Genomic DNA, 24649 nt, shown 5'->3' with positions numbered 1-24649 from the left:
CTGGACATGTTTGCCACGTGTCATCTGAATCGTGTCTCCTCCTTGTGCACTGGACTGGTGTGTTACATAACAGTCAGCGTGCACTGTGTAAAGACAGGGAGGTATGAGACAGAGACAGACGGAGAGACAGGAACGCAGAGACTGTGCACCTACATGCACGCACACACACACACACACAATATCTGAACAAATCTGTTGAGCTAATGATGATGACTAAACACACAAGCTTGTTATTTTCAGGTAGGACTTTCTATATTTGAAGGCATACTGTGTGGATGAGTTATACAACACTGTTGTCCAAGGTACAGCGGTATTTAAAAGAATATGTGATTGGAGCAGACCATTTTCAATAAAAATGCCAATTTTGTTACGTAATTCCTTGTTAAAATTAGACAACAAACGATGTTACCATGGCAGAAAATTCTAGCCTCGCTGCTCAGACCTGTTTATAAACACACCAGCATTCAACTGACCTAGGTACACTTTGCATCTTGATTAATATTTAAATAAAGACGGCAATTTTATGATAAACGATTCTTCTTTAAAGTAACAAATACTATAAAATACTTGTCTCAGTCAAAACTGGCTGCAAATTTCAATGAAGTTTTTAACTTTCCTGAGCCTTCATTTCACCCTCTTTCAACACCTGGTGACTAATGGCTTTTATGTCTTTTAGCATTTTTATTCAGAGGCAGATTGTTACAAGACAAGTCACATGGTGGGGATACTCAGAGACTCTCAAGGTCACCCGGCCGACCTCACACTGAGCACAGACATGACAGAAACCCCAGAGAGACACGTGTCTCCTTTAGACAACCAGAGTCCTTCCCGCATGCTGCTGCTGCTTTCTCTCCTGCCACAGATTAATTTTGAACAATTAGGAAAGTCTGTCATGTGGAACAACAGTCTTTCAACAGTTACTGCTTCTGACCTTTTCCCCAAAGCCCTGTGAGCACATCGGAGATACAGCAACGGCCCACTCAACAGCTCGAGAGCACGACTCTCACACTCCCCAAAGGTCTTCAAGTAGGAAAACATAATTACATTCTGCAACCTAATCATGAAATTAAAATAATTGTAACACAGCACACCTGGAAGCCAACCATCACAAGCCACACCACGTCTCTGCTTTGTCTGCGTAAATTCCAGTCACAACGCAGGACTCATCTTGACATCATGGGGCTACTCATCTACTGACCATTACGTTAAATATTAACTCCACTGATACCAGAACAGCTGTCTGTCTGAGCAGCTGTTTGATGGTTAAATAGGGGAAATTAAAATATGTCCCAGTCAGACTTAAATCACAATCATATTGAGCTGTTGTGCTTGTCACCCATCAAGATCCCTCACAAGCTCCAATCCAAATCTCAAAACCCACACCTCACCTGACTTTGCTATCAAAATATAAGTGTTCACACAAAACAGGCCAAGCACAAGAGCTGAGTTGTGGTACGACGCAATGTTATCATATTCTGACTTGCAAATCTCAATATAGAGGCAATATTAAGTCAATTTCAATCCAGTCCATTCTTCAATCTGGACGTCTGAGGTAGAGGGACAACCACCATTCATGAATAGGCCTGAGTATCGTTGGAGATTTTGTGATATCAGTGCCAGTACTGTAAGTTTTAAGACATATAACCAAAATACTTAGACTGAGAAATATTGACATTTATTTTCTACAAGAACATTTTTTTCAGTGAACAATAAAAGCCAAAGTCAAAGGCTGTCTAAACACAAGAACTGGTGAAATGTGTATTTAAATCAGGCACTATCTGATCCAAGAATATGATTATAAGATAATAAGTTAACAAGACTTTAAGGTTTGATGGCAGCTTTTGACACTCAATACATACTTTGGATGGTACCGAAAAGTACTGAGGTTTGATACCCAGTCCTAGTCAGAAACATCCTTGGTTTAAAGCAATTTTAATAAATGTGAGTTCATAACATCATTGTGTGTGTGTGTGTGTGTGTGTGTGTGTGTGTGTCTTTGTAAACTCACTTTCTGAGAATTCAGGTAGTATGGGTCCAGGTCCTCCAGTGGTATCGCCACCATTCCCTTAGGGATTTCCCCGTAGATGTAGGGCAGACTCTTCCCAGCCTCCAGGTCGCTGTTGGGCTTGGGCTTGTTCTCGTCATCATCGTCGCGGTAGCTGCTGTCCTGCTTGGGTGGCTTCCTGTTCTTCTCCTCATTGATGCGCAGCTCAAGGCCCGCCAAAGATTCCACAGTAAACTTCTTGAAGCTATCAGGTCCTGGCGGTGCAATAAGGGGTGCAGCCATGTTTTCATCCTGCAGCTACTTGGTCTTTAGGTTTGTACCATCCACAGTAGCAGCTCTGCAGGAGGAGCACACAGGGGAGAAAGGTCAACAAAACTTACCCAATACTTTTCTTTTAAAGACCTTTCATCCGAAATGTTGAACAAGTGAACACCATATGTCCAAAAAAAAGCATTTTTAGCTATAAAATGTAACTTTTCAGCAAAAATCCTTAACTATTTTATAGGAAGAGGTTTGGAACCAGTGACAAAATGCAATAAGGGAATGCATTAATGTTTACCAGACATTTGAAGATTTTGGTATGTCGTGATGAAAAGAAAATTGTTAAAAGAAGAGAAAATATTTGATCCCACTCTTTAGAATGTAAATATATGACTATATAGGGCTGCCTGAATGTTGCATCATTGCCACATTATTTATTTACAATATTCCCATTTTACAAATTGCTTGTTTTCCTTGATCCAAATGAATGTAAATAAGAAAACAGCCCCAGCACAGAAGACAAGTAGGATACACCAAGATCTACAGTGTTTGACTAAAATATTTAAGTTATTTGTTTAAGGAAGCAGCCTTCTGAGTACCTTTGCATTGACATATATATGACATATACAATATATCGGCCCCTATATCAGTAATCTTTGAATTTTCCCTCAAAAATTTGTATCAGTATCTGTCTCAAAAAACCCATATCAGTTGGGCTCTCAGGCAGATGGCTGCCAAATGCTAAAAGCTACAGTAATTATAGTAAAGTGAAATGTCCCTTTAAGGATATTAGACCATTAAGCTCCATTATCCTACAGTTTACAGAGATAAGGTGAACCAAACAGGAACAGACTTGTGTTCAACGATCCTTTAATGTGACCGGAGCAAAACCAAAACAATGACACAGAAAACAGAAAAACAGTCAAATCTTCTGTGAATCTAAACGCAGTGGCTGGTTAACAAAAACTGACTACAGTAGTTAAGTTTAGGATCATACTGAGGCAACGGGCAGTGGGGCTTACAGTGCCAAAGGCAAGCAGGTTCGGTATTTTCACATCAGAAATCTCACCACATATGTATAAAAGTGTTTTTGTAACATAACTTTTTAGAATATTATAAAGAAAGAGACATCTGACAATACATTTGTCCTGGTTCATGATATATATGATATACTACATCTATGTTTACATTAAAAAACTGCATAGTTGGTCATTTACAGAGGTTGATGAGTTAAATTAGATACACAATAATGCTCTTATTGAGGTATTATGTTTTATAGCTGAATACATAAGGACTTCTTGATGTTTAGGAAGTATTCTGTAGTCATTTTAATTTAGTTTCTTGATGCTATTTTGTCTTTGCTATTATTCTGTCTTTTATATTGTTTTGTCACAAATCTCAAAAACTTGAAAAAAGCAGAAATAATGCAATTTACATATCCGAGAGACATTTTTTGTCAGTCCAGGCAACAACAGTATAGGTGTGGCTGAGCATGAGCCAATATCTTCCCCCAGTGTTGGAAACAAGTCCTGGGTCCTGCATTAAACCTCCGAGAACAGAGACAACAGACCCATTTAAGCATTTTTACTCCTTATGATTTTTTGAATAGCTGTGGAAAAAACCGCTGACAGAAAACACAGCGCACTTAATGGCTGCTGCATGACTCAGTGGAGCCTTTTTCCCCCAACACACTTAGATGTAAAAAGGGTATGATGGTTACATGACAACTGTTCAAGCTGCAGGACATTTCAGGGTCAATATACTAATGTGTGGCAGCACTGAAGGGAAGAGGAAGCAGCTGAGAGGAAACACAGCCACACCTGAACTGAGGCGTTTACCATCTGAATGATTTTATATTATATTATAATCATACTGTCATTACACACAACCCTCTTGTCTTCCAGCCCCGAGGTGGTGGAGGGGAGGGGAAAGGTGGATGCAGCCTAAATTTGGAGAACACTACACCGACCACGTCTGAATCACAAGGCCTGTCACTTCCCTGCTCCCCTCTTGCATAACACAGTCTAATTAAAAACGCTCGACCTGTAAAAGCTGATATCACACAGCAAACACTCCTCTCTGTCTGGTATGAGAGGGGGGNNCACACACACACATGAAAACATGCAGCCTGTGAGCCAAGACGTCTGTTTTAAAATGGACCCCGGAACCTCGCAGTCACTGAGCCTTCTGCTGCTCTGCTGGCGCTGTCCGCTTCAGCACCACACCACCGTGCACGCACGCACACACACACACACACACACACCCATGCACACGCACATATACACGAAAGCATACGTGCAGGGTTGACAGAGGGGGAGAATTCATAACCGATTCGCCTGCACAACCCCGTTTTGCTTGTACGCCGGGCCTCGTTGTTGGGCTCTACGCCCGTAGGCCTGCAGTTTATCCTTCAATTATCTTCCATGTTATTAAGTCAGGATGACAACACTCGTCTTGTTGTGTCTCGGGCTCGTGGGTTGCACATTGCTTACATCCAGGCTTGGCCGTGGAGTCATATTCGCAGAGAAAACAACGGGCACATTTTGGCCATCTTCCTCAGTCGTTTTCCTAATTTCAGAGACGCGGAGACGTGTTTAGCAACCCTGTTAATTAAGAATGAGGGCCCGTAGACGCCATTATGTGCGTTTTTTCTCCTCTAATATATTTAATTGGATAGAAAAAGTCCAGCTCGGCCATAGAAAGGAGCAGAATTGCGCAGAGAAGTGGCCCCGCTACAACCAAATTGGCCAAAGCACTCCTGCTGCAGTGGGTGGTTTGTATGTTGAAAATGTCACGCTGTGGTGAACGCAACTGTGGATTTCTCAAAGCCACAATGTGATGTCGATGTATCATAATAAATAAACGCAACATGCATCCTCTTGTTATTCAGCAAAAAAAGCCAAATACAATTGGGGGGAGCGGGGTTGGGGTTTTTTTCGGGTATATTCTGTGCGTTTTTGCGCGTTGCCTTCAAGGATCTGCACCACACCCGTGAAGCCATGTCGACTGCCAAATCAATAAGGGGTCTATCTGTGCACAAGATAGCCCAGAGTATGAAGCTAGACAGCGGCATAAAACACACACACACACACACACACAGTCTGCAACATGACATGAGCATAAGAAATAACACGATTAGAGAAGAGTTAGGAAGCTGCCACACCAAAATCACCTGGAGGAATGTCAATTTCTTGGCTGTGGATGGTAGAAGGAGGATCCGGCTACTCACATAGCATCAGCCCCTTTTTCGAAGCCTTACGGTGTTTCAAGAGTATCATCCTGTAGTCCGGAGTAAACAAAACCAAAAAATAGTGACCGAAATCTGACAAATATCTTCAGTATTTGGGGTATTTTTTGGGGAGGGAAGCTGTCAGACGGCGCCCTACCTGAACCCTACCCAACGAGGCATTTTCTCTCGCAAATGTCTAATCAATGCCTCGGATGCTCGACGAAATAGTTAATCCGATAAATTCGACTTTGACTGATAATTTCTTTTTTTCTTTTTTCCCTCTTCCCCTTTCCCTGCTCTGCTCCAGCCGATAGAAAGCTCAGTGAAAGCAGACACCCTCTTCCATCCCGCTCCACACATTAAAAAAAAAAAAAAAAGATGCGGGGCAGTGTGCAGCTCTGCGACATTTACGCAAGGATACCGACGGAGAGAAAATCTGCCTTCACCCAACAACACATGCACCGATATCTCAAACGATCATAAATGAAGGATACTCACTTTGTAAGCGTTACAATGACTCCAGAAAGCCGTGGCAGGACTGCAGATGTGAAAAGGATTGGGGAGAAACTGCGGTTGTCGCCATATTGTTGCTGCTATCTTCCCCCTCAGTGCGAGCAGTTTCCCTGCATAATTGATGACTCTCGGCAGAATGTAAGGGAGTGTCGGCAAGCGCGTTTCGTGAAATCCTAAAGGTCATTTAGGCCTGCAGCCTCCAAAAAACCTCAGTGTGTGGTTCACAACATATACAGGTCCCTGGGCTCCGGAGAGAGGAGCCTGGGTGAGATTGTGCGCGGAAAATACGCGCAAGGTTTTTTCTGACAAAACGCATCGACTCACTGTGTGTGCTCAGTGCGGCGAGTTTGTGCAGGAATTTATTGGCTGTCAGGATGTGGGCATTCAGTCAGAGACAGTTTCCAGAAGGCCCCTGAGACAATATTTTACATATAGTGTGTTTAAATGCACATTTCAGATCATTTAAACAAGCCAAATATATATTTATGTATTTATTTTCCTACATAAATGATGTCTAATAAAGTTTCTCTATGTCACACACATTTAAAACATACATTGTTACATATGAGTAGGCTATAAGATGTATTGTACCCATGGAAACTCAACTCATGTCAGGCACATGTATGTATTTTGAAACATGGAGCATTTTCAAACTATTTTCTTTTATATCAGACTGCTGCCCTCCTCCCGCATTCTGCTCTTTAATAGCACGAATTAATATGTAAATAGGCAGTTTAATCCGGTAACCTGCCCCCTGTTGCCCCCAGTCTGTGTGTGTGTGTGTGTGTGAATAAAACAAATCATTTTAAGTCTGAAGATGTTTCTTTAGGGACAATATAATAAAATTGTTATATTTTTTTTTATGTCAGAGCTCGTTTCAGGGACCTGCACAGAGATTTTGGGGAGCTTCAACAAAAAAAGGAGGCATTCACCCCACCTACAAATTCTCTGCTCCCATCCCGATGTTGGCACACTGCCATTCATAATAACTCTGATCATAACCTTTATTCCTTGAGGAAATCACAAACTGGACATGTTTTCATGAATTTCTTTCGTTGTTGAGATTTTGGGGGGGGGGGGTACTTCAACTATTCGAGATATGGAGGTAAAAATAAACATTTTCTGTGAGGATTATTTGATTGCTTTTGCACCAACATGACTAGACAAATGTAATTAGTTTTCCCACCTCATATTACTACACCAGTGTTTTATGGAGTCAGATCACTTTGTACTGGACAATGTTATGTAAACTACTTTAAACACATTTTCTGTTTTGTAAATTACATGTAGGCCAACATATATGCCAATATCTATATCTACCCTTCCTGTCCCTCTCTTTACTGTGTGCACTGAACTACAATCAGCAGATGATCAAAATAGATAACTGGCATGTTTTTCATTAGTTTTCTCAAATACAAAGGAAAAGCCAGGGTTGAACTACAGGCTACATGATGGTTTAGACTGAAAACTCATAATTCTCACTTAATTTCCCCTTTGAGCTGCTAAACGACTGATTACTAACCTTTTTACTTAAGGGATCCTGTTTCTATCATTGAGTAAGCTGAAGCTTTCTGACTGAGTGACATATTTTATAGATATTAACAGTACAGAACAACTAATCAACCGTACAATGAACACAAATAGTGAACACAATTACAGCAGGAAGTTTGTGTAAAACTTTTTGAGCAGATTATTTCCTTGTTTAACAATCATACAGACCAATTTTAAAATTCTAATGAATTTGTTTGTTTGTTTTTTACACAATTAGACTAAATGCTGAGATATTGCTCTACTGTTTTCTTACCCTCCTTAAAAATCAAGAACGCCTCGCATCCCCACTGTGAAGCTTTGGCGACCCCTAGAGGTGGCCCCCGACCCCTCCAGGGGCCCCCGACCCTCAGGTTGGGAACCACTGTACACCGAGCTCAACTGCGCGTGACGTCCCTGCTGGTTGTTTTTGTTTGCGGTTAAAAAATGTCAACAAGAGTTTAAGCTAGATGCAGTTTAAGGCGTTTGTGCTGTCTGTGAGTGCTCTGAGCCTGACTGCACTGAGTGTACCGCAGGATGGTGAGTACAGCCCGGACAGGGAGGGGACTCAAACACCCGGCAGCGTTTTTAAATGTATTTTAATGTATTTATTTTTGTTTTGTTTTTAAATTGCTGCTAGGCAACGTTGAAGCGTTCTACCTGAGTTAATATTCAAAGTAACACGGTGTTAAATGCTGTTTGCTCAGTATATTAATATATATTATATTAATATATTAACACTGACAGTATAGCCTAGCTGCATATTACTGAGTCTGTTTGCTCACTTTATGACTTCTGCTACGTGTTAGCATGTGACGCTAAAAATACACATTTGAATGGTTGTAGCACAACAATAAAACGAGACGTAAACACACCTTACCTACAATACCTTAACATGCTCCTGAAGTTCAGCTCCAGTCGGGCCAGCTGCTGCAACATTTCTTCTATCAGCCTCTCTGAAAACCTGAATCATGTTTCTGTAGTTTACTTAAAGTTAAACAACAATAATGCTGTGGGAGAGTCTTTACTTGCTGTGTCCACCCACTTTCCATCAGCTCCCACAGCCTGAGTTGGTGTATTTAAATTCTTAAAAACAAATATATTTAATATATTTACACTGAAATAAACAGAAAAGCACCAAATCATCATCTTTGAGAAACTGGAGAAGTATTTGCATTTTTGCTTGATAACAGATTTAAACAATTAATCCATAATTCAAAATAGGTGTCTCTGTGTTGGCTGACTAATTGATTAATTGTTTCAGAACGACTTCAGAGTAACCTAATGTTAATGTGTAACATAGCGGGGTTACACACACTGTACACACTGCAGCTAGTCTCACCACTGCCTCCAACAATGCAAACAACAGGATGTCATTTCAAAAACAACACGAGAGCTTTTATTTGATTGTGTTTGTGAGACTGTGGGCAGCGGTCCCTGGTCGGCCACCCGGATTCACCTCGGATAGTGGGGGGCCGGGAGGCTCCTGAGGGGTCGTGGCCCTGGCAGGTCAGCATCCAGATCCTGTCCAAGCACCACTGCGGCGGCACGATCATCAGCAGCCTCTGGGTGCTCACTGCCACACACTGCTTCCACAAATACTTGTGAGTATAACCTAACACTTAACACGCCTCACTGAGGACGTGTCACATTAGAGCAATGTAATAATAACACATTATGAACAACTTTGAGCCTGAAGTGAATTATTAACATGTAAAAACAGATATACAGACAGACATATTAGGTTACAGGTCAGTTAGCAGCATTTTCCAGATATAAAAGATGTCTGGCAGCAAACATCTTAAAATATGAGTTAACAAAACAACACAAGATTTTAAGAAACTTGCACGTCTGTGTTTCTATGTATGTGAAGAGAAAAGAGAGAAAGAGAAATAGGTTTGAAGGTCATAATGACAACAAATGCTAAACAAGTATAAATCTACATTTACATGAATGTGATATATACACAGATCAGCCGTAACATTATGAGCACTGATGATCTGGTTGTCATGGCTCCTGTCAGTGGGTGGGATGTCCGCAGTCCGAGTTGATGTGTTAGAAGCAGATTTGAGCGACTTTGACAAGGGACAAATTGTGATGACTAGACGACTGAGCATTTCCAAAACTGCAGCTCTTGTNNGTGCTCCAAGGAAGGAAAAGCAGAGACAGGGTCACGATGCACGTGGGGAGCAAAGGCTGTCCCGTGTGCGACCGACCCATAATGCGTTCATAATGTTATGGCTGAACTGTGTAAATCACATATATGAAGGAGGACCTGGATTTACTGTCAGGCTGTCCTGGATATGAGTTCCAACATGTCTGTGGGCCATCACATGTGCAAAGAGAAACAATTTAGATATAAGTCGTGTTAAAGAAGACCCACAGAAATGTCATATGGGTGATTAGTTGTGTGATCGATATGAGCAGGTGTCAAATCAAGGTCAGTATTTGGCTTTCTGTATAAGTGTTTCACCAACGGAGGCTTAAAGGTTGCGTAGAAAAATACAACTTGAGTTAAATGTAATGATGGAGAGGTAGAAGCTGGTGTTGCATAACACAAATTACCTGCAACAAATTGTGCAGTCACAGTTTTGGGGCCCTTGGAGATTAAACACCAGTGAATTCAGAAAAAGGCTGCTGTGATTTGGCCTAGTTTGACCCAATGTTGTAGCAGCGTGATTTCCACCTCTGAGCTGCTGTGATTCTTTTACTTTTTCTTTTTGCAGAAGTGTTGATGCTTGACATCCTTCTCTCAGTGTGTGTGTGTGTGTGTGTGTGTGTGTGTGTGTACATGTATATCTGTATAGGTATGGGTAGGTGTACAGACATATACAGCATCCACGTGTACCAACCTACTTTGTGTGCTATTTAAGAGACATGGACAGCTGGCCTGTAAAGAAAAAGTAGCATTGTTGTGTGAGAGTCGACAATAAACAAAATCAGTCACAGTCAATTATTCTGTTTTGTGTTAAGCTGGATCAGCAGAAGGCATTTCCGCGTGGTGGCAGGACTTAATGTGTTGTCTGCTCCAGGAGACCAAGCCCAGATCCGCTCCATCAGCAAAGTCAGAATGCACGAGGACTACGATGACGTCACGTCTGACAGCGATGTGACACTGTTGCTCCTCAGTTCCCCCTTCGACTTCACTGACCACGTCCAACCGGTCTGCACTCCTCACAGTGTGACTCAGGAGTTCAGCCTCAACTTCACCCACTGTTTCATCAGTGGATGGGGCAGCACCTATCACAAAGGTTGGTCTATAAACCTCTGACTAACCCTGACTCACTTTATAACAAGACTCATTAACCTTTACTTAAACTTAGCATTGCACTTTGATTACATAGTCAGTCTCATGATAAACCAATGATGGTCTTTTCTGTTCTGCACATGCTTCTTACTTATTAAAACCTGGCGCCTACATTACCCACAGTGCACCACCTTGATTCACGCGACTGCACAGATTTGGGTGTGTTATGCTAGTGGCGGCTAATGTAGCATTGAGCTGCTAGCCTAAAGCAGAGATGAGGAGCTCCAGAGGTCCATCTTCTAACGCCATAAACCCAGATTTATTTCATTTTCAAACTTGTAGTCTTCAGCTCCAACCGTTTATCAGACTATTCTCAGCTCCCTCCAGAGCCACAAAAGGCTTTACACACTTTTCACATATGTAGTAATACTCCTAAAGACCTCTAGACATCAGTGGAGTTTCCCTTTAAGGGAGACCTGGCCAAGAATAGCATGATTACAAAGGTTTGAAAGTTACCATAATTCTAAAATAAATTACACTCTTCAGTCAGATTTATTAATGGTTAATTAATCATTACATTGATGTTTTGCAGATCAGTAATAAGTTGTTATAATATAGAGATTAAAATGGATCCTTCTTTAAGAAGGCTGCAGAGCATCTGGTTCAAAAATCATTTATTAATGACTCGAAAACATTTAAATCTGCAGCCTTGACAGGTTAATTTAGTCTTATCTTAGAATGAATAACCTGTGACTCTTTCTTAATGACTTACTAACATTTCCACTTCATTCAAGTTTGAAACCACAAATATTCATGTCATGCAATGGTTTAAAGAAGAAAGTGATTTAATGTGTGAAAAGAAACAAGCTCAAACGTTATGACAAAATATATGCTATAAACTCCATGATGGTCCCCAGGAACCCAACATGTGAGTGGGCCACAAAATAAAAATACATTTTATAAAGTCCTGTTGAACAGCAGCTCTGATACAAACCCTTCACACAATCTTGTTATAAGACAAATGACAGCTCTGATTCATCAGTTTGTGAGGAGCTGGCATCTAATAGTACAAATTAGTAAAATAAATATAGGATATACACCAACCAAACTATATCTTAAAGTGGATCTTTGGCAACTGCAGCCAGGAAAGGTTCAAACGCAGCCTGATAGTGGCACAAGTAGAGAAGAGTCATTAAGTCAGTGAACATATGTGACCCGTAGCTGTGTGGACACAGGCCTTTAAGGGTGAATTTTTGTGTATGAATTTACCTTTTCATTTGTATGAGGGATAATGTCTTCTTCTTTTTTGCTACTGGACTTATATTTGTTATTTTCTTTATCAAACTGTACTTCTTGTCTCTCTTTATTGACTTTTTGTATTTTATATTATTTCATTTTATTACTTTACTCTCAATCTCCCTGTTTAGCATTAGCAGCAGTACAAACATTTAATGAATAATTTATAACACACTATAAATGTAGTTGTAAGCAGATATAAGAGCAGTTAAAGTGTTAATTATTAATGTACAGTATTTGTCAACTATTACTTTTATCTGTATATACACCAGCATTCACTTATGGGTGCTCGCAGGATGAGTTATAATTGTTAACAAATGCATGAATAAAAACTTATATCTGATTTATACTGTTATAAATTATTTATTCAATGTTTATAAAGTGCTTATAAATGCCAAAAAGGGGTGGTTAAAGTAAAGCGCTCTCATATATAATTGCTTATCACTCTGTAAAGTATTAAGGCATTGCAGTAAATCAGTAAAATACCACTGTGGTATATGTTGTGCAGGCAGGATGATGAACAGATTGCAGGAAGCTGAAGTGGAGCTCATTGACAGGAGAACGTGTAACCTGACCACCTGGTACGGCGGCCTCATCACCGACAACATGATCTGTGCTGGACTGGAGAGCGGGGCGGCCGACAGCTGTCAGGTGATCACCCTCGGACATTTTTAGCAAATTCACTACAGGCTGCAGATTTCAGTGAGACATGGCTGCTGATTGTGTGCGTCTCAGGGTGACAGCGGGGGGCCGCTGCAGTGTTACAGCCAGGACGAGGAGAGGTTTTTCTTGGTCGGAGTGACAAGCTTCGGGGACGAGTGTGGACTTCCTCACAGGCCGGGGGTGTACGCCAGAACCAGCAGGTTTGCGGGTTGGCTGAGGAAAAGTCAGACAGCATCGGCACACAGACTGAACACAGGGCTGATCTCAGCTCTGCTCAGTGCCGCTCTGATGCTGCTCTGAACCATCCAGTCTGTCTGTCAGCAATAAATACCACATCATATAATATACCTTAGACTGTTTGAATGTGCTTAGCCATCTGGATTAGTGATGAAATGTTCCAATAACTCTGAAGTCTTACTCTGAGTGATGGTGTTTATGGTTTTGTTTTTTTCAGATTTCTGTATTTGTGTTTATTCGTCAACAAGTGAGTCTACATAGAACGTCAGGTACATAAGATAGAAGAGTGCTGAAAACATAGTCAACAGTATAGTATAAAAGTATTTATAAACTAGAATATACAAAAAAATAATAAATGAATAAAATGAAAGACATAAATATTAAAAGTAAGTAATAAGGAAAAAACATATAAAGACTAACTTTCCAGTAAGATCTCTCAAAGTGTTTGTGGGGTTATAAATAGGCTTTATCAGTGGCTTTACTGATGCTTTATAGATCAGTTTTAAGCCATTAATAAGAATAACTTTTAGGTTGCAAGGTTGTGACAGATCTCTCTGGCTGGTGTCCGTCCTCCTCCAGCTGAGACTTGCTTTGTCTTTTTAGGGAACTTATAAATAATCAGGAAATTCCTTCAATTGACTGTTAGACTCCTCACTTTCTGAGAAAGGTGTTACGGACCAAAATCCATCTCTTAACAATTTATCTACATATTGATACTACTACTACAGACTGGATGGCTCTTTAGAAACTGAGTGGAATGTGTTACCAGCATTTGTAACTGCATATACCAGCCAGAGGTTTGCAGACTCAAAGGCTGCTATCAATGGCATGAAAACCAAAAAAAAAGACTCTTGAAACAATCACAGTGGACATTAAGTCTGCATTTACTTATTTATGTCAAAGTCACATCACTGTTGCAGAGTAAAGCAAATCAACCTGCAAAGAAACTGCATTACTATGTAACAATAATGTCATTTGTAGATATGACACAGCAGGTTTCAGGAGTCTGCTAATAGACTTTCAAATAATTCCAGAAATTACTGGAAATGAATAAAAAATACATTAAAATATCTGAAACACAGCTGCATTGTTTGCTCAGTGGTTAGCTGTGACGTAAAGTGGAGATTTGTGGTAAACAGGATGAATAAAACGTGCAAAACCGCTAAAGCTTTGACTGTTATGCAAGAACTATTTCTATTATTTCCTAAAATATGAAGTGAGATGTTCAAGTGAAAATGATGTTTAAGGACAAACAAAATTGACAGAAACTGGGCCGTGACGTCATAGTGATTTAATGTTTTCAGATGAAGCAGTCAGACTGACACCTGGTGGACAGAAGATGCAGTTTTTCTTTAATGCAGCAGATTATTCCTGAAGCTTCCACAATTGTTAGGAAGGAAAATAAGAAAAAAAGCGTACCATATTCTGACAAAGGAGTTTTTTTTTATTATTTGACATGAAACACATCCAATGACAGTGTGACAGTATTTTTGTCAAGTAAGACATGTTGTTAGAAGTTATCGCACCATTGACTAGTTCAGAATGTCTTTGCTGCAGCTCGACAATGCATAGTGAACACAGTCGTTGAGGTATACATTGTGGGCCCTTGAGTTTTTTTTTGTGTGAAAGATCCTAATTTCATTACCTCACATGTACATTTACATTTTGTGCTTAAACTGGAGGTTGGAAATGTACGCCATTCCTCACAACAGGACAAGTTGGAAAAAAAACTGAAATAAATATTAAAATGGAAAATATGGTGGATATGTCGAGTTGCATTGTCCTTGTGGAGTTGCCTGTTGAGGAAGTTTTATCAGATCTCAGAAGCTGATAAAAACTGATGACGAACAATTTTATAAACGGAGCAGTGAGTGAAATCTTGGAAAATGTTGGCATGGAAAAAGAATGACTTATTTTCACACAAAAAGGGCATCCAGGAAGAAACTTTCTTTGTTACGACATTGGAGGACAAAAGTCTGCCAGCTTTCCCTTATTGAATAGCACCAACGTCTACTGAAAAGGCTTGAAGGCCGACATGAAATTATAAAACTTTTTATTAAAACTTGTCGGAGTGAAACAGTAGCAACAAAGCAATTATCACACAGTAGCTCAGAAGCCTCACTTCGTTATTCATGAGCAACTTGCCCCAGATGTCGGCTTGCATACGCGTCCTCAGTGTCCGTCACTGAATGAAAAGTGGTTTATTGGTGTGTTTGTATGTCAAGCTGTTTCTAAATGAAAACCAGCTGTTTGCAGAAGTTGTGCAGCTTTTACATCAGAAAATATTGATGAAACCCCTATAAAATATATTTAATTCCAATTTTGGATGGAAAGAATTAAAATACAGTGGAGGCGACATTAAAAAAAAAAAAAACAAGAAATAAAAAAAAAATTGTTCAATATTCTGGGATTTTCTAACAAAAGACAAACCTTGTTGCACCAGAAAAGCCAAATATCACTGTTGAGGTGGACACACACTCACTCACACAAACTCCCTCATGGACATATGCACGCACACACATAAAATGATATCGGGAAAGTGCACATTGTTCCTGCCAAAATAATCTGAAACCTTTTTTTTTTTTTTTTCCTTTCTCTTTTGCAATGTGATAAATTAACAATGCAGAAAAAAATGCTGTCAAGTATGAAAGATCAGTCAAGTTTTTATCGACAAAGTTCATATTCATGTACACATTAACACCAGTAATACAGTATTTGACCTCTAAAATACAGTATACAGACAACATCCTTACCCTCATTTATTACCTCCATTTTTTTCCTTTAAAGGAGGATTCTGCCATTTAAAATCACAGGTTGCTTACTGTTTGTTGTTCATTCCAAATTTTATTTTTTTTCAGTGTTAAAGACATTCAGAAAGACTTAGTTAAAAGGATAATGATGAAATGAGAAAGGCATGACTGCAAAAAATCTTCGCAAAGAAACGAGACACCCCCCCCTTCCTCTAAAAAACGTGATATGAGTTTTCAGTTAGAAACTGGTGTCTGATTCCACATGTGAAAAAAATGGTGGAATAGTTCTTTAAATACACAATTAGCACAGCTAGAAATGAGGGATTAAGCATAAAAAGTACTGGAGTTCCACAGGGTTTTAGTAAGGCAAAGTTCTGTCCTCATTCTTGATATTTTATTGTATTTTATTTTTTTAGAAATTCTACAGTCCATGATCATAAATGTCACGGTGGTGCAGTAAAAAGGCACTGACTTGCCTTCTGATGATCTACATTTATCTAATCGACTGTGACGCTTTAACATTGAATAAAAGATGCTTTAACAAGGGAAACGGCACACAGACTGAAAGCTAGCGGCTCACTTCAGTTCAAGCCAGGAAACTGGTGAATTATATCTTCTGCCAGCCCTTGACCAAAAAAAAAATCTCAACTCAAGGTCCACTTACTCGCTCGTTCTGGAGCTTTCAATTGTACTACACAGTTGTCATCATCAGGCGCAGTTTACAACTCGGGAAAACACACGAGGAAGTGGACCTTTTCAACTGATGTTTTTAAAGTCAAGAATGAACTGTTAAGCTTAAATCGTCAGCTCTGCCTAAACCAGTTTGTGCATTTACATTCGATTCACAATGCCATCCATATTTTATATATTTTTCAAAAAAAGAAATACCAGACAGTCTGTGGAAAACCCAGAAGGTCGTTTAGCAACACTTACCAGACTTCTCAAACACTCCAATAACCATCTGGATGCAGGAATATTCTTTCCACTGCACAAGATTCATTCTTTTTCAATACTGTGAATTTTCATACAATATTTTGCTTGTGTTTTACAAAAAGAAATAAATCAAGGAATTAGGTTTCAGTTAACTGTATTAGAAAATACAATCAGAACTTGAGAAAGAAAGTTAAAAAGACTTTACCGTGCAGTATTTTTACATTCAGATGGTTAGAAGAGTCTTTGAGGGTTTTGGAAATACCTTCAGAACAGCGGTAAGCGTTCTTGCGAGACACCAGGTATTTATTGATTTCTCACAGAAACGGATGCATGCTGTGACTCAAATGTAATGCCAATACATGAGAGGCACAAAGTGGTGCTGAGCTCTGCCTAAATATTCTACATACATGCGGCTGAACGAACCCATCCCCTGCTGTGACTGCTTGTTACAGGTGTTTTTTGTTTTTTTGGCCCGCATGATGACACTGACTGCACTCCAAATTAGCATGCACACCTAAACACCAGGTATAGCTTCAAAACTTCTTCTGAAAATCGGTGCCTAAAAACATATTAGTACTTCACAAGAACTATCTAATGAACAAACCCCTACTCATACCGCAAATTAATCTGCCCATTTATTTAAAACCCTGGTTTGTGTGTTTATGATTCCAGTCTTTCTTTTCCCACACCAACAAATAGTTTGTTTTGTAACACGTGAATGCCGACAGGATGTCTGCTGGCCAGAGGATACGGTATGTGACGGGAGGTAAAAGCCACGGTGCACCTGGTAGGAAGGTAACATGTCAGGACTGCCCCCTGTGGGCTGCACTTGCTGGTGGCACTTTTTAATACTGATGTGGATTTGCTCTTGTGAAAGCAGCAAACATGGGGGGTCGTCCCCTTGAGGCAGGTGAGACAGGAAGTGGACTCAGAGGTGCGAGGACTTAAAGTGCAAGAGGGGAAAGTTCCAGCTCCTCTCAGCAGTTCCAGAGCGCCATCCTGCCTTCAAGAATTGAGGGGGGGTTAAAAAAAAACAAACAAGCACACGAGGATGAATGGTTCGGGATAAAAACCAAGGAATGGAAGGAGGGGAGGATTTCATTCTTTGATTAAAGTATGTCATGAAAAATGTCTTTAAAAAACATGAATTGGAGCTATGAGGGAGAAATGGGATGCACCGAGAGGATGAAGATCAAATTTCCTCCAGTTGACCATGGAACTACTTTCAAGAGGAGAGAACATATCCGTCCTCCTCAGTAGAAATCAGAGTGAACCTGGACTGCAGCGATTGAGCAGGTGGAAGCAAAGAAGGAACAGTTTCTGAGAGGGAAGCACGTTCTCATTACAGTACTCGTACTGTACTCGCATTCCCACATTGTTTGGTGTTTTGAATGTGTGTCTGAGCTTTAACATCGGGGTTGCTACTGAACGCACCCCAACTCTTTCTCCCTCGTGTCCATTCTCAGAGCCTGGCTCAGTTTTCTGCATTTTCATCAGTCGGTGACGGGGCGATCACATGTTGTAGGCCACGTAGATGGGGTCCAGTTGGTCGGCCAGGAAGGAGTCCCGCAGGTGCATCCTCTGCTTCTCTCCTCTGGAGTTGATGGGAATCACCCCGGGGTCCACGATGACCACCACCCCGACGATGAGGTGGTGCTCCTCCAGGACCACGTTGGTGACGAGGGGCACCAGGTCCAAGGCCTCCTGCTCCGAGCCGCTCAGCTCCGCCACCACCACCAGTAGGTTGGTCCATGTAAACACGGCACTGAGGAGGAAGGAGGAGTGTGGAGCAAACAGACAGAATTAGTTGTGGGTTTTCTGTGTCACTGTGTGAACAAGCCTTTCGACAGCCTGACGGGAGAAGCTCACCTTTCTGCGATGCTGCGATGGGCTCGGGACACAGACGTCTCGATGTCAATGGGGTGATAGCGTAAGCCCCTCAACTCCAACGTTTCATCGAGGGAGCCCACCACAAACAAGGCATCATGACGATCTGTAGCAGAAAAGAACAAAAGTATTTTATTTATTTATAGTTACAATCTAGGGATGGGAGATATGAGAATAAATAGTGTGAAACAATATAGATTTTACTATATTGTTCATTGTTCAACTGCTTTATTTTTACTATGATTTTTGCATCAATATGTTCCCTTATTTTTCAGATATTTAATTCAATGTATTAGCCAGAACAGACATTCCTGGTTATTTTATCTATCCATAATTTCCCACAAAATGTTTCAAAAACTTTATTACTTTATTAAGGTATCATATTGTCATAGCGTATGTTATCGATTTCGCCCAATTACAATGTTATGAAACATGTCACGGTGCAAAAAGGCACTGCATGAGGTCAAACGTTTTTCCACATGTCCTCTCACCTCCGCTTGCGTCCAGTAGCTCAGTCCTCTTGATGAAGCCCAGGTAGCCCGTCCTGGCCCACAGAGTGTGGGGTTCCCCAAAGCTGAGTCTGGTGTTGAAATGATCCGCCTGCAGGCTCTCCTCTCCATAGATGGTGTAGTAGCCACTGGCACTGTGAGGGCTGTTCACCCAAATCTGAACAAAGACAAAAAAAAGGTAGCAAATAAATAAAATAAAATAAAATAAAAATACAGTATAATAAATATAGTGTGCCCCTTTGCTTTTTGTATCTGTGCACGTGAACACACTCAAACTCACCTCCCCAAGATGTGAATCTCCCAGTGGGCCTCTGGTTTCCGGGTTGACTATGATGACCCTCACTCCTGGCAGGATCTTAGAAGAGAACACAAAAAGGGAGTTTAGCTTGAGGGATAATAGAACCACAATATAACCTGCGTCTTTTTAGTCAATAATCAATACTTACAGTGCCTGACTCCATGAGTGGAAGACTTTGTGGCGCTCCTCTTTCCACCAGCCTCACCCTGAAGGACACGGACAAAAGGCAGCCTGTAAATCATTCTGATCGATGTGACCGACACAGCATTGTTTGTTGTTGTCTTTTATCTGGTTACAATAGTTTCCGGTCTTACCTGTCATGGCGTAGAGATTTCATGTCAACGTAGACGGTGGAAGGATCTGGTCCGGCAGTGCCCTGGGGACACAGAAAGGAAAATAAACATCCTGAAATGTGCAGAAGCTTTTTGGCTCATTTAGATCATCAAATGATTGGATTTTACATAAATAACTGTTAATGACTGAAACTGTTCAAGATTAAACACTGTAGACTAAATGCATCTGTCACACATTAATTGAATTAGGGAAAGTTAACATATTCAGAGTGAACTCATAAGATGACTCAGTGTGTGTGTGTATGAAACCAACCTGCAGGCAGATGGCCAGGTTGACCCGTGAGCCGAAGGCGGTACTGACGGCACGCGGCGAAAGGCCAAGATCTTTGAAGAGCTTGGAGAAGGACTGCGTGAGAGCGAGGCGAGGACGCTCCTCTGCTATCACCACACAGCTCCGCACGCATGACAGATTCAGACCCCGCGCCTGGAGACACGCACGGATAAAGGTTATTCACACTTTTAACGGTAAAGTGGAGACTGAACTTGACACAAACATGAACTCAGCATTAGTGGACATTTTTTTCCAAAGTTCTTTGAAATACCAGCAGAATAAGCAGATATACTGAGCTACACTGAACCACAAGAATCAGCTGTAAACAGTTCTTCTGCAGCAGGCTGGATTGAATGGTTTGAAAGTGTACTGGAGTTGTACTGGAGTCATTCCCTGTCTCTCCTTCCTGTCATCTCTCTTCTGTCACCTCACTAATAGAGGCACTTAGTGCCCAAACAATACATACAAACTATTATTTGATTAAATTAGACAGGTGTTTATCAGTTGCCTTCGCAGCAGATAAGATGCCTTTGCAAACAATTTATCACTTTGTTGTTATTATTAGAGTAATGACAGAAATGACAGAGCAATCATTTTAAAAGGTGTGTATGAGTGCGACTCTGACCTTCAGCATCTCTGTCTGGGTGCCCAGGCCTTTGGTGCACAGCTCCATCACAGAGTATGAGCAGAAGGTGTCTCTGATCTTGTACTGACTGAGTGTGCTCAGCCACACAGGCAGCGAGCTCTCCAGCTCCAGGGGAGGGATAAGGATGGACTGGTGACCTGAGTAAACACTGGGCAAAAAAAAAAAAAACACTTGTTACAGCAACAACGTCACATTCACAGGAACAGCGTTTTTTATGAAATATGATATTCAGTCTCTGTGTGCGTTACCTGGAGAGGCACCACAGGACGAAGCCCAGGCCACAGTATGGGTCCAGGCAGATGGCTATTTGGCGTGAGGAGTAGAGCTCACACTGCAGCTTAATGGAGCGACACAGAGTACTGACTGCAGCATGAGACATCTAAAAAAGGAAACATAAACTCTTTAAAAAAATGCTCTATGCTGTAATTAAACCAAGAGAGCAAAGTCACCAACAGCCCTTGTGCTGCAAATAAGACACACAAATACAGAGTGCATGTAACATTATATTAACCGTATAAACATATCTATTTTTTCATGCGTATGTTGAACAGGGTTTCTACAGGTTTCAACAGGTTCAATTTAGTTTTTAAGACGATTACATGTGCAATTTATGATGTATTTTACATCCATACTGACAAAAAACAGTATGAAGGATATGAAGGAAAATCTGTAGGCCTATTGGTTTCATGTTGGTCGCATTAACACCCTTCAGTAATGCTGACCACATCTCTAGCTAAATAGATTTAAATTCAACAATGTACATTGACTTCATGAACCTTTGCTCCACAAGCATGATTTATTTTGAGTATTTACTATAAAGATCCCCTCCAAACCTCCTTTTAAGGTGTATACATTTACTCTGGTAACAATAATTTACCTCATTACAAACTTAACTTGTGTTATGTTATGTCTTCTACAGTCATATATGTTGTACGGTATATTGGACCCTGATTGGCTTTCAAACTAAAATCATGGTCATACATACACTTCTTAACTAAAATGTGAGGTGAGCACAGAAAATCTTTTCTGCATCAACAGACTGATGTGAAAACAGCCTACAAGTGTCTCACATGCACCATTCTGCACAGTTACGGTCAAACATCCAACTGAAGTAACAATAAGCTAAACACATGTTTGAGTGGAGGGGGATTCTGGCTGAAGGGATTTTTAAAGAGTCAAACCTGCTTCATGTTACATATGATATGCATGATTTGTGAGAATGATTTACCTTGACTCCAGTCAACATGCCTGTGGTGGAAACACTGAAGTCCAGGTAGGCCAGCATCTCAGCTGTAGGGGGCTTATAAATGTGCGGAGGCCGCTTTCTGGGGAGATCATCTGAGAGAAGAAGGAAGAGGATTTAAGTTATTTTCTTACTGGACAAAATACATGACACACTTTCACTGTCTCACTGTTAGTGTTGTTGTTTGCTGTTGGGAATGTGCTGCAACCTAAAAACTGTTCAATGTTTCTGTTGCGTGGGAGGATGGTATAATTTTAGGTGTGAATGTGGCATTTTACAAGCAATATGTTTTTGAAACTCAACACACCTTCTTCTTATGGAATAACACTATGCACTATTATTTTAACAAATGGTTGAATGTTTGCTGAATATATTTAGGACTACAGAGAGCAGCTTTACGTCTACATTAGGTTTCCCCAACATGTTCAAAGTTAAGCAAAGAGCAAACATGACACCTTGTGGCCAAAAGGGGAATACAAGTTTTTAGTCTCAAGTCTTTTTGTGCCCCTAGAGATGCATCATAAAGGCTGTAAAATACACAATGCCATACAACTGTGGTCAGCTGCTTCACGTCATAACTGATGCCTATTGAGTCCAGCACCTGTATCGATGATAGTAGGCCAAGTCTTGACATTGACGCTGGCAGCAGCCTCCCTGGACCTGAGGATCCTCATTAAGGGCTGAGTGGTGAGGATGCAGGCTGCTTTGCTTACCTGTAACATCCAAAACATAGAAAAAAAGTTAATTTAAAGACACAAACAACCATCCTTTAACAGTGATATCTGGTACAAATCCTCCATATGAGGTGTTACTCAATTCAAATGCATCTAATTTATTGTTATACTTTATTGATCCTCAAGGTAAAATTCAATTTTATTTGCTTCCCTCCAGGGAAATCAGTTATAGGGGTCAACAGTTACTACTATTACATTAAATCTAGGTGGGATTCAGCTACTTGCTTTAGGTCACTTCAGTAATTATAATAGATCACTCAAGTGGTGCAAAAATAGCAAAAGTCAAGCTTGCATTCCCTTTTGATGTATATGATGCATATTTTTGTGCTTAAAAGCAATCTAATATTGACAGGGGCAGATATTCATGTGGTGAAATATATGCTTATTTAGTCAGAGCATATCAATATTTGCTTGTAAAAGCACCCAAATAAAAAACATTACATTATTGTGGCACATTAGTAAAGCGTTGAATAGAAATATATTAGAAAGGGATATTTTTCATTGAACTTAAGCCTATCACTAAGTCTAAAATGTGGCCATAACCAATCATTAAATTCAATGTCCGTTTGGAACACATTTTTTTTTTTTTTAATTATTCTAAATTAATGTGTTTAATTTGATACCATTTGAACCGTGTTGGCACCCCTGCCACCCCTCTCGATCTACCCCTGAATTTAGACATATAAAGTGGACTAAAATGTGCTTAAAGATTAAAAAAAAAAAGTATTACTTGTTGTACTTGAATAAATGTACATTCATTACTTTATTATGCTTTCGTAAGAAAAACACTATGTAAGAGGCGCACTATTAATGTGTTGTTGAGTTTTTATGACACAGTCCCAGTGGTGTGCACTCACGTCGATGATCATGCGGACCGTGGGGAGAGTAGCAGCCAGGTTCTGTGGATGGGGTGGCCTCACAGTCACAGGGATGACCCCCGCATAGAGGCAGCCATAGAAGGCCGCTATCAGATCAATACCTGTGGAAATACAAGACAGCAAATTAAACAGCTGTACTTTTTCACTGTATATTAAGTTGAAAAATAAGGAAAAATGTCCGTCTACAATGATGAGGGATGTGTGTAATGTATGTGTGTGTATGTGTGTGTTTACCTGGGGGATAAAGCAGCACCACATTGTCTCCTGTGTTGAGGCCTCCTCTCTCCATTAGGGTAGCTGTGATTTTCTCTGCTCTCTTGTGCAGCTGAGCACAAGTGGCTGTGCACACTGCCACCCCCTACAGCAAAATGAGAGGAAGTACAGCTGAACTCACACCCAACAAGATGGATCACCATTAGTACCATTACCAAAGGGAGAATGGTAAATGGACTGCACTTTCTAGTCCTCCAACCACTCAAACCACTTTGCATTACATGTCACATTCACCCATATACATACATTCATACACAGATACATCAGAAATGGAAACTAACTCACACACACATTCATACACCGATGACACAGCACCGGGAGCAATTTGGGGTTCAGTGTCTTGCTCAAGGACACTTTGACATGCAGCAGGAGGAGCCGGGGAGAACAAAGACAATTATGTTTTGTTCATGTCAGTATGGTTCTCTGATACATCGATTCTCACTATTAAAGGTTCAGTGTGTAACATGTAGGAGGAACTATTGGCAGAAATGGAATATGATATCCATAAGTATGTTTTCATTAGTGTATGATCACCTGAATAAAAGAGTCATTGTGTTTTCATTACCTTACAATGAGCTGTTTATATCTACTGCCATGTTTCTACAGTAGCCCAGGACAGACAAACCAAACACTGGCGGCAGAGAGGAGCTTTTTTTGTGTTTTTTTTATGGCCACCGTAGTTTCTCCTTCACACTTGGGAGGGGAGGGTGAAGCAACTATCTATCTGCAACTACACCACTAGATGTCACTAAATCCTACACACTGGACCTTTAACTGATTTCTCTGATTTATTGCGTGTGTGTGTGTGTGTGTATGTATGTTGGGAGGGTGATGAACATAGTGAGGTTTTATTGATTTTCATAGAGAAGTCCTCGGGCAGCCCTACACAGGGGATC

General features: G+C 40.6%; 3 protein-coding genes across 3 annotated transcripts in view; 1 reads left to right on the top strand and 2 right to left on the bottom strand.

Moving 5' to 3' along the window:
* scn8aa (sodium channel, voltage gated, type VIII, alpha subunit a) overlaps positions 1-6235 on the bottom strand; it is a 43847-nt gene extending 37612 nt beyond the window's left edge. The window contains exons 1-2 of the mRNA XM_035656912.1: positions 5994-6235; positions 2009-2342 (exon numbers count right to left, since the gene is read on the bottom strand). Of these exons, the coding sequence (XP_035512805.1) occupies positions 2009-2287 (279 nt within the window). The 5' untranslated portion in view covers positions 2288-2342; positions 5994-6235. The remainder of the gene's footprint in view (positions 1-2008; positions 2343-5993) is intronic.
* A 1749-nt stretch (positions 6236-7984) lies between these two features.
* LOC118324554 (transmembrane protease serine 11D) lies at positions 7985-13955 on the top strand. Its single transcript, XM_035656968.1, has 5 exons — positions 7985-8075; positions 8956-9139; positions 10509-10786; positions 12587-12729; positions 12814-13955. The coding sequence occupies exons 1-5, from the start codon at positions 8006-8008 to the stop codon at positions 13039-13041; spliced, it is 903 nt and encodes a 300-aa protein (XP_035512861.1). The 5' UTR covers positions 7985-8005; the 3' UTR covers positions 13042-13955.
* Positions 13956-14254: 299 nt separating this feature from the next.
* Positions 14255-24649, bottom strand: part of dip2ba (disco-interacting protein 2 homolog Ba) — a gene marked incomplete in the record, with an annotated part of 42449 nt that continues 32054 nt past the window's right edge. Inside the window, 13 exon segments of the mRNA XM_035656915.1 lie at positions 14255-18426; positions 18531-18654; positions 19040-19214; positions 19338-19412; positions 19504-19561; positions 19670-19731; positions 19962-20132; positions 20605-20773; positions 20874-21004; positions 21854-21963; positions 22470-22581; positions 23460-23581; positions 23715-23838. Coding sequence (XP_035512808.1) covers positions 18174-18426; positions 18531-18654; positions 19040-19214; positions 19338-19412; positions 19504-19561; positions 19670-19731; positions 19962-20132; positions 20605-20773; positions 20874-21004; positions 21854-21963; positions 22470-22581; positions 23460-23581; positions 23715-23838 — 1686 coding nt within the window.

The sequence above is a fragment of the Morone saxatilis genome, unplaced genomic scaffold (assembly GCF_004916995.1).
Source record: "Morone saxatilis isolate NCDOM2014 unplaced genomic scaffold, NCSU_SB_2.0 Contig15, whole genome shotgun sequence".
NCBI lineage: Eukaryota > Metazoa > Chordata > Actinopteri > Moronidae > Morone > Morone saxatilis.
This window is presented reverse-complemented; position numbering and strand designations above follow the sequence as displayed.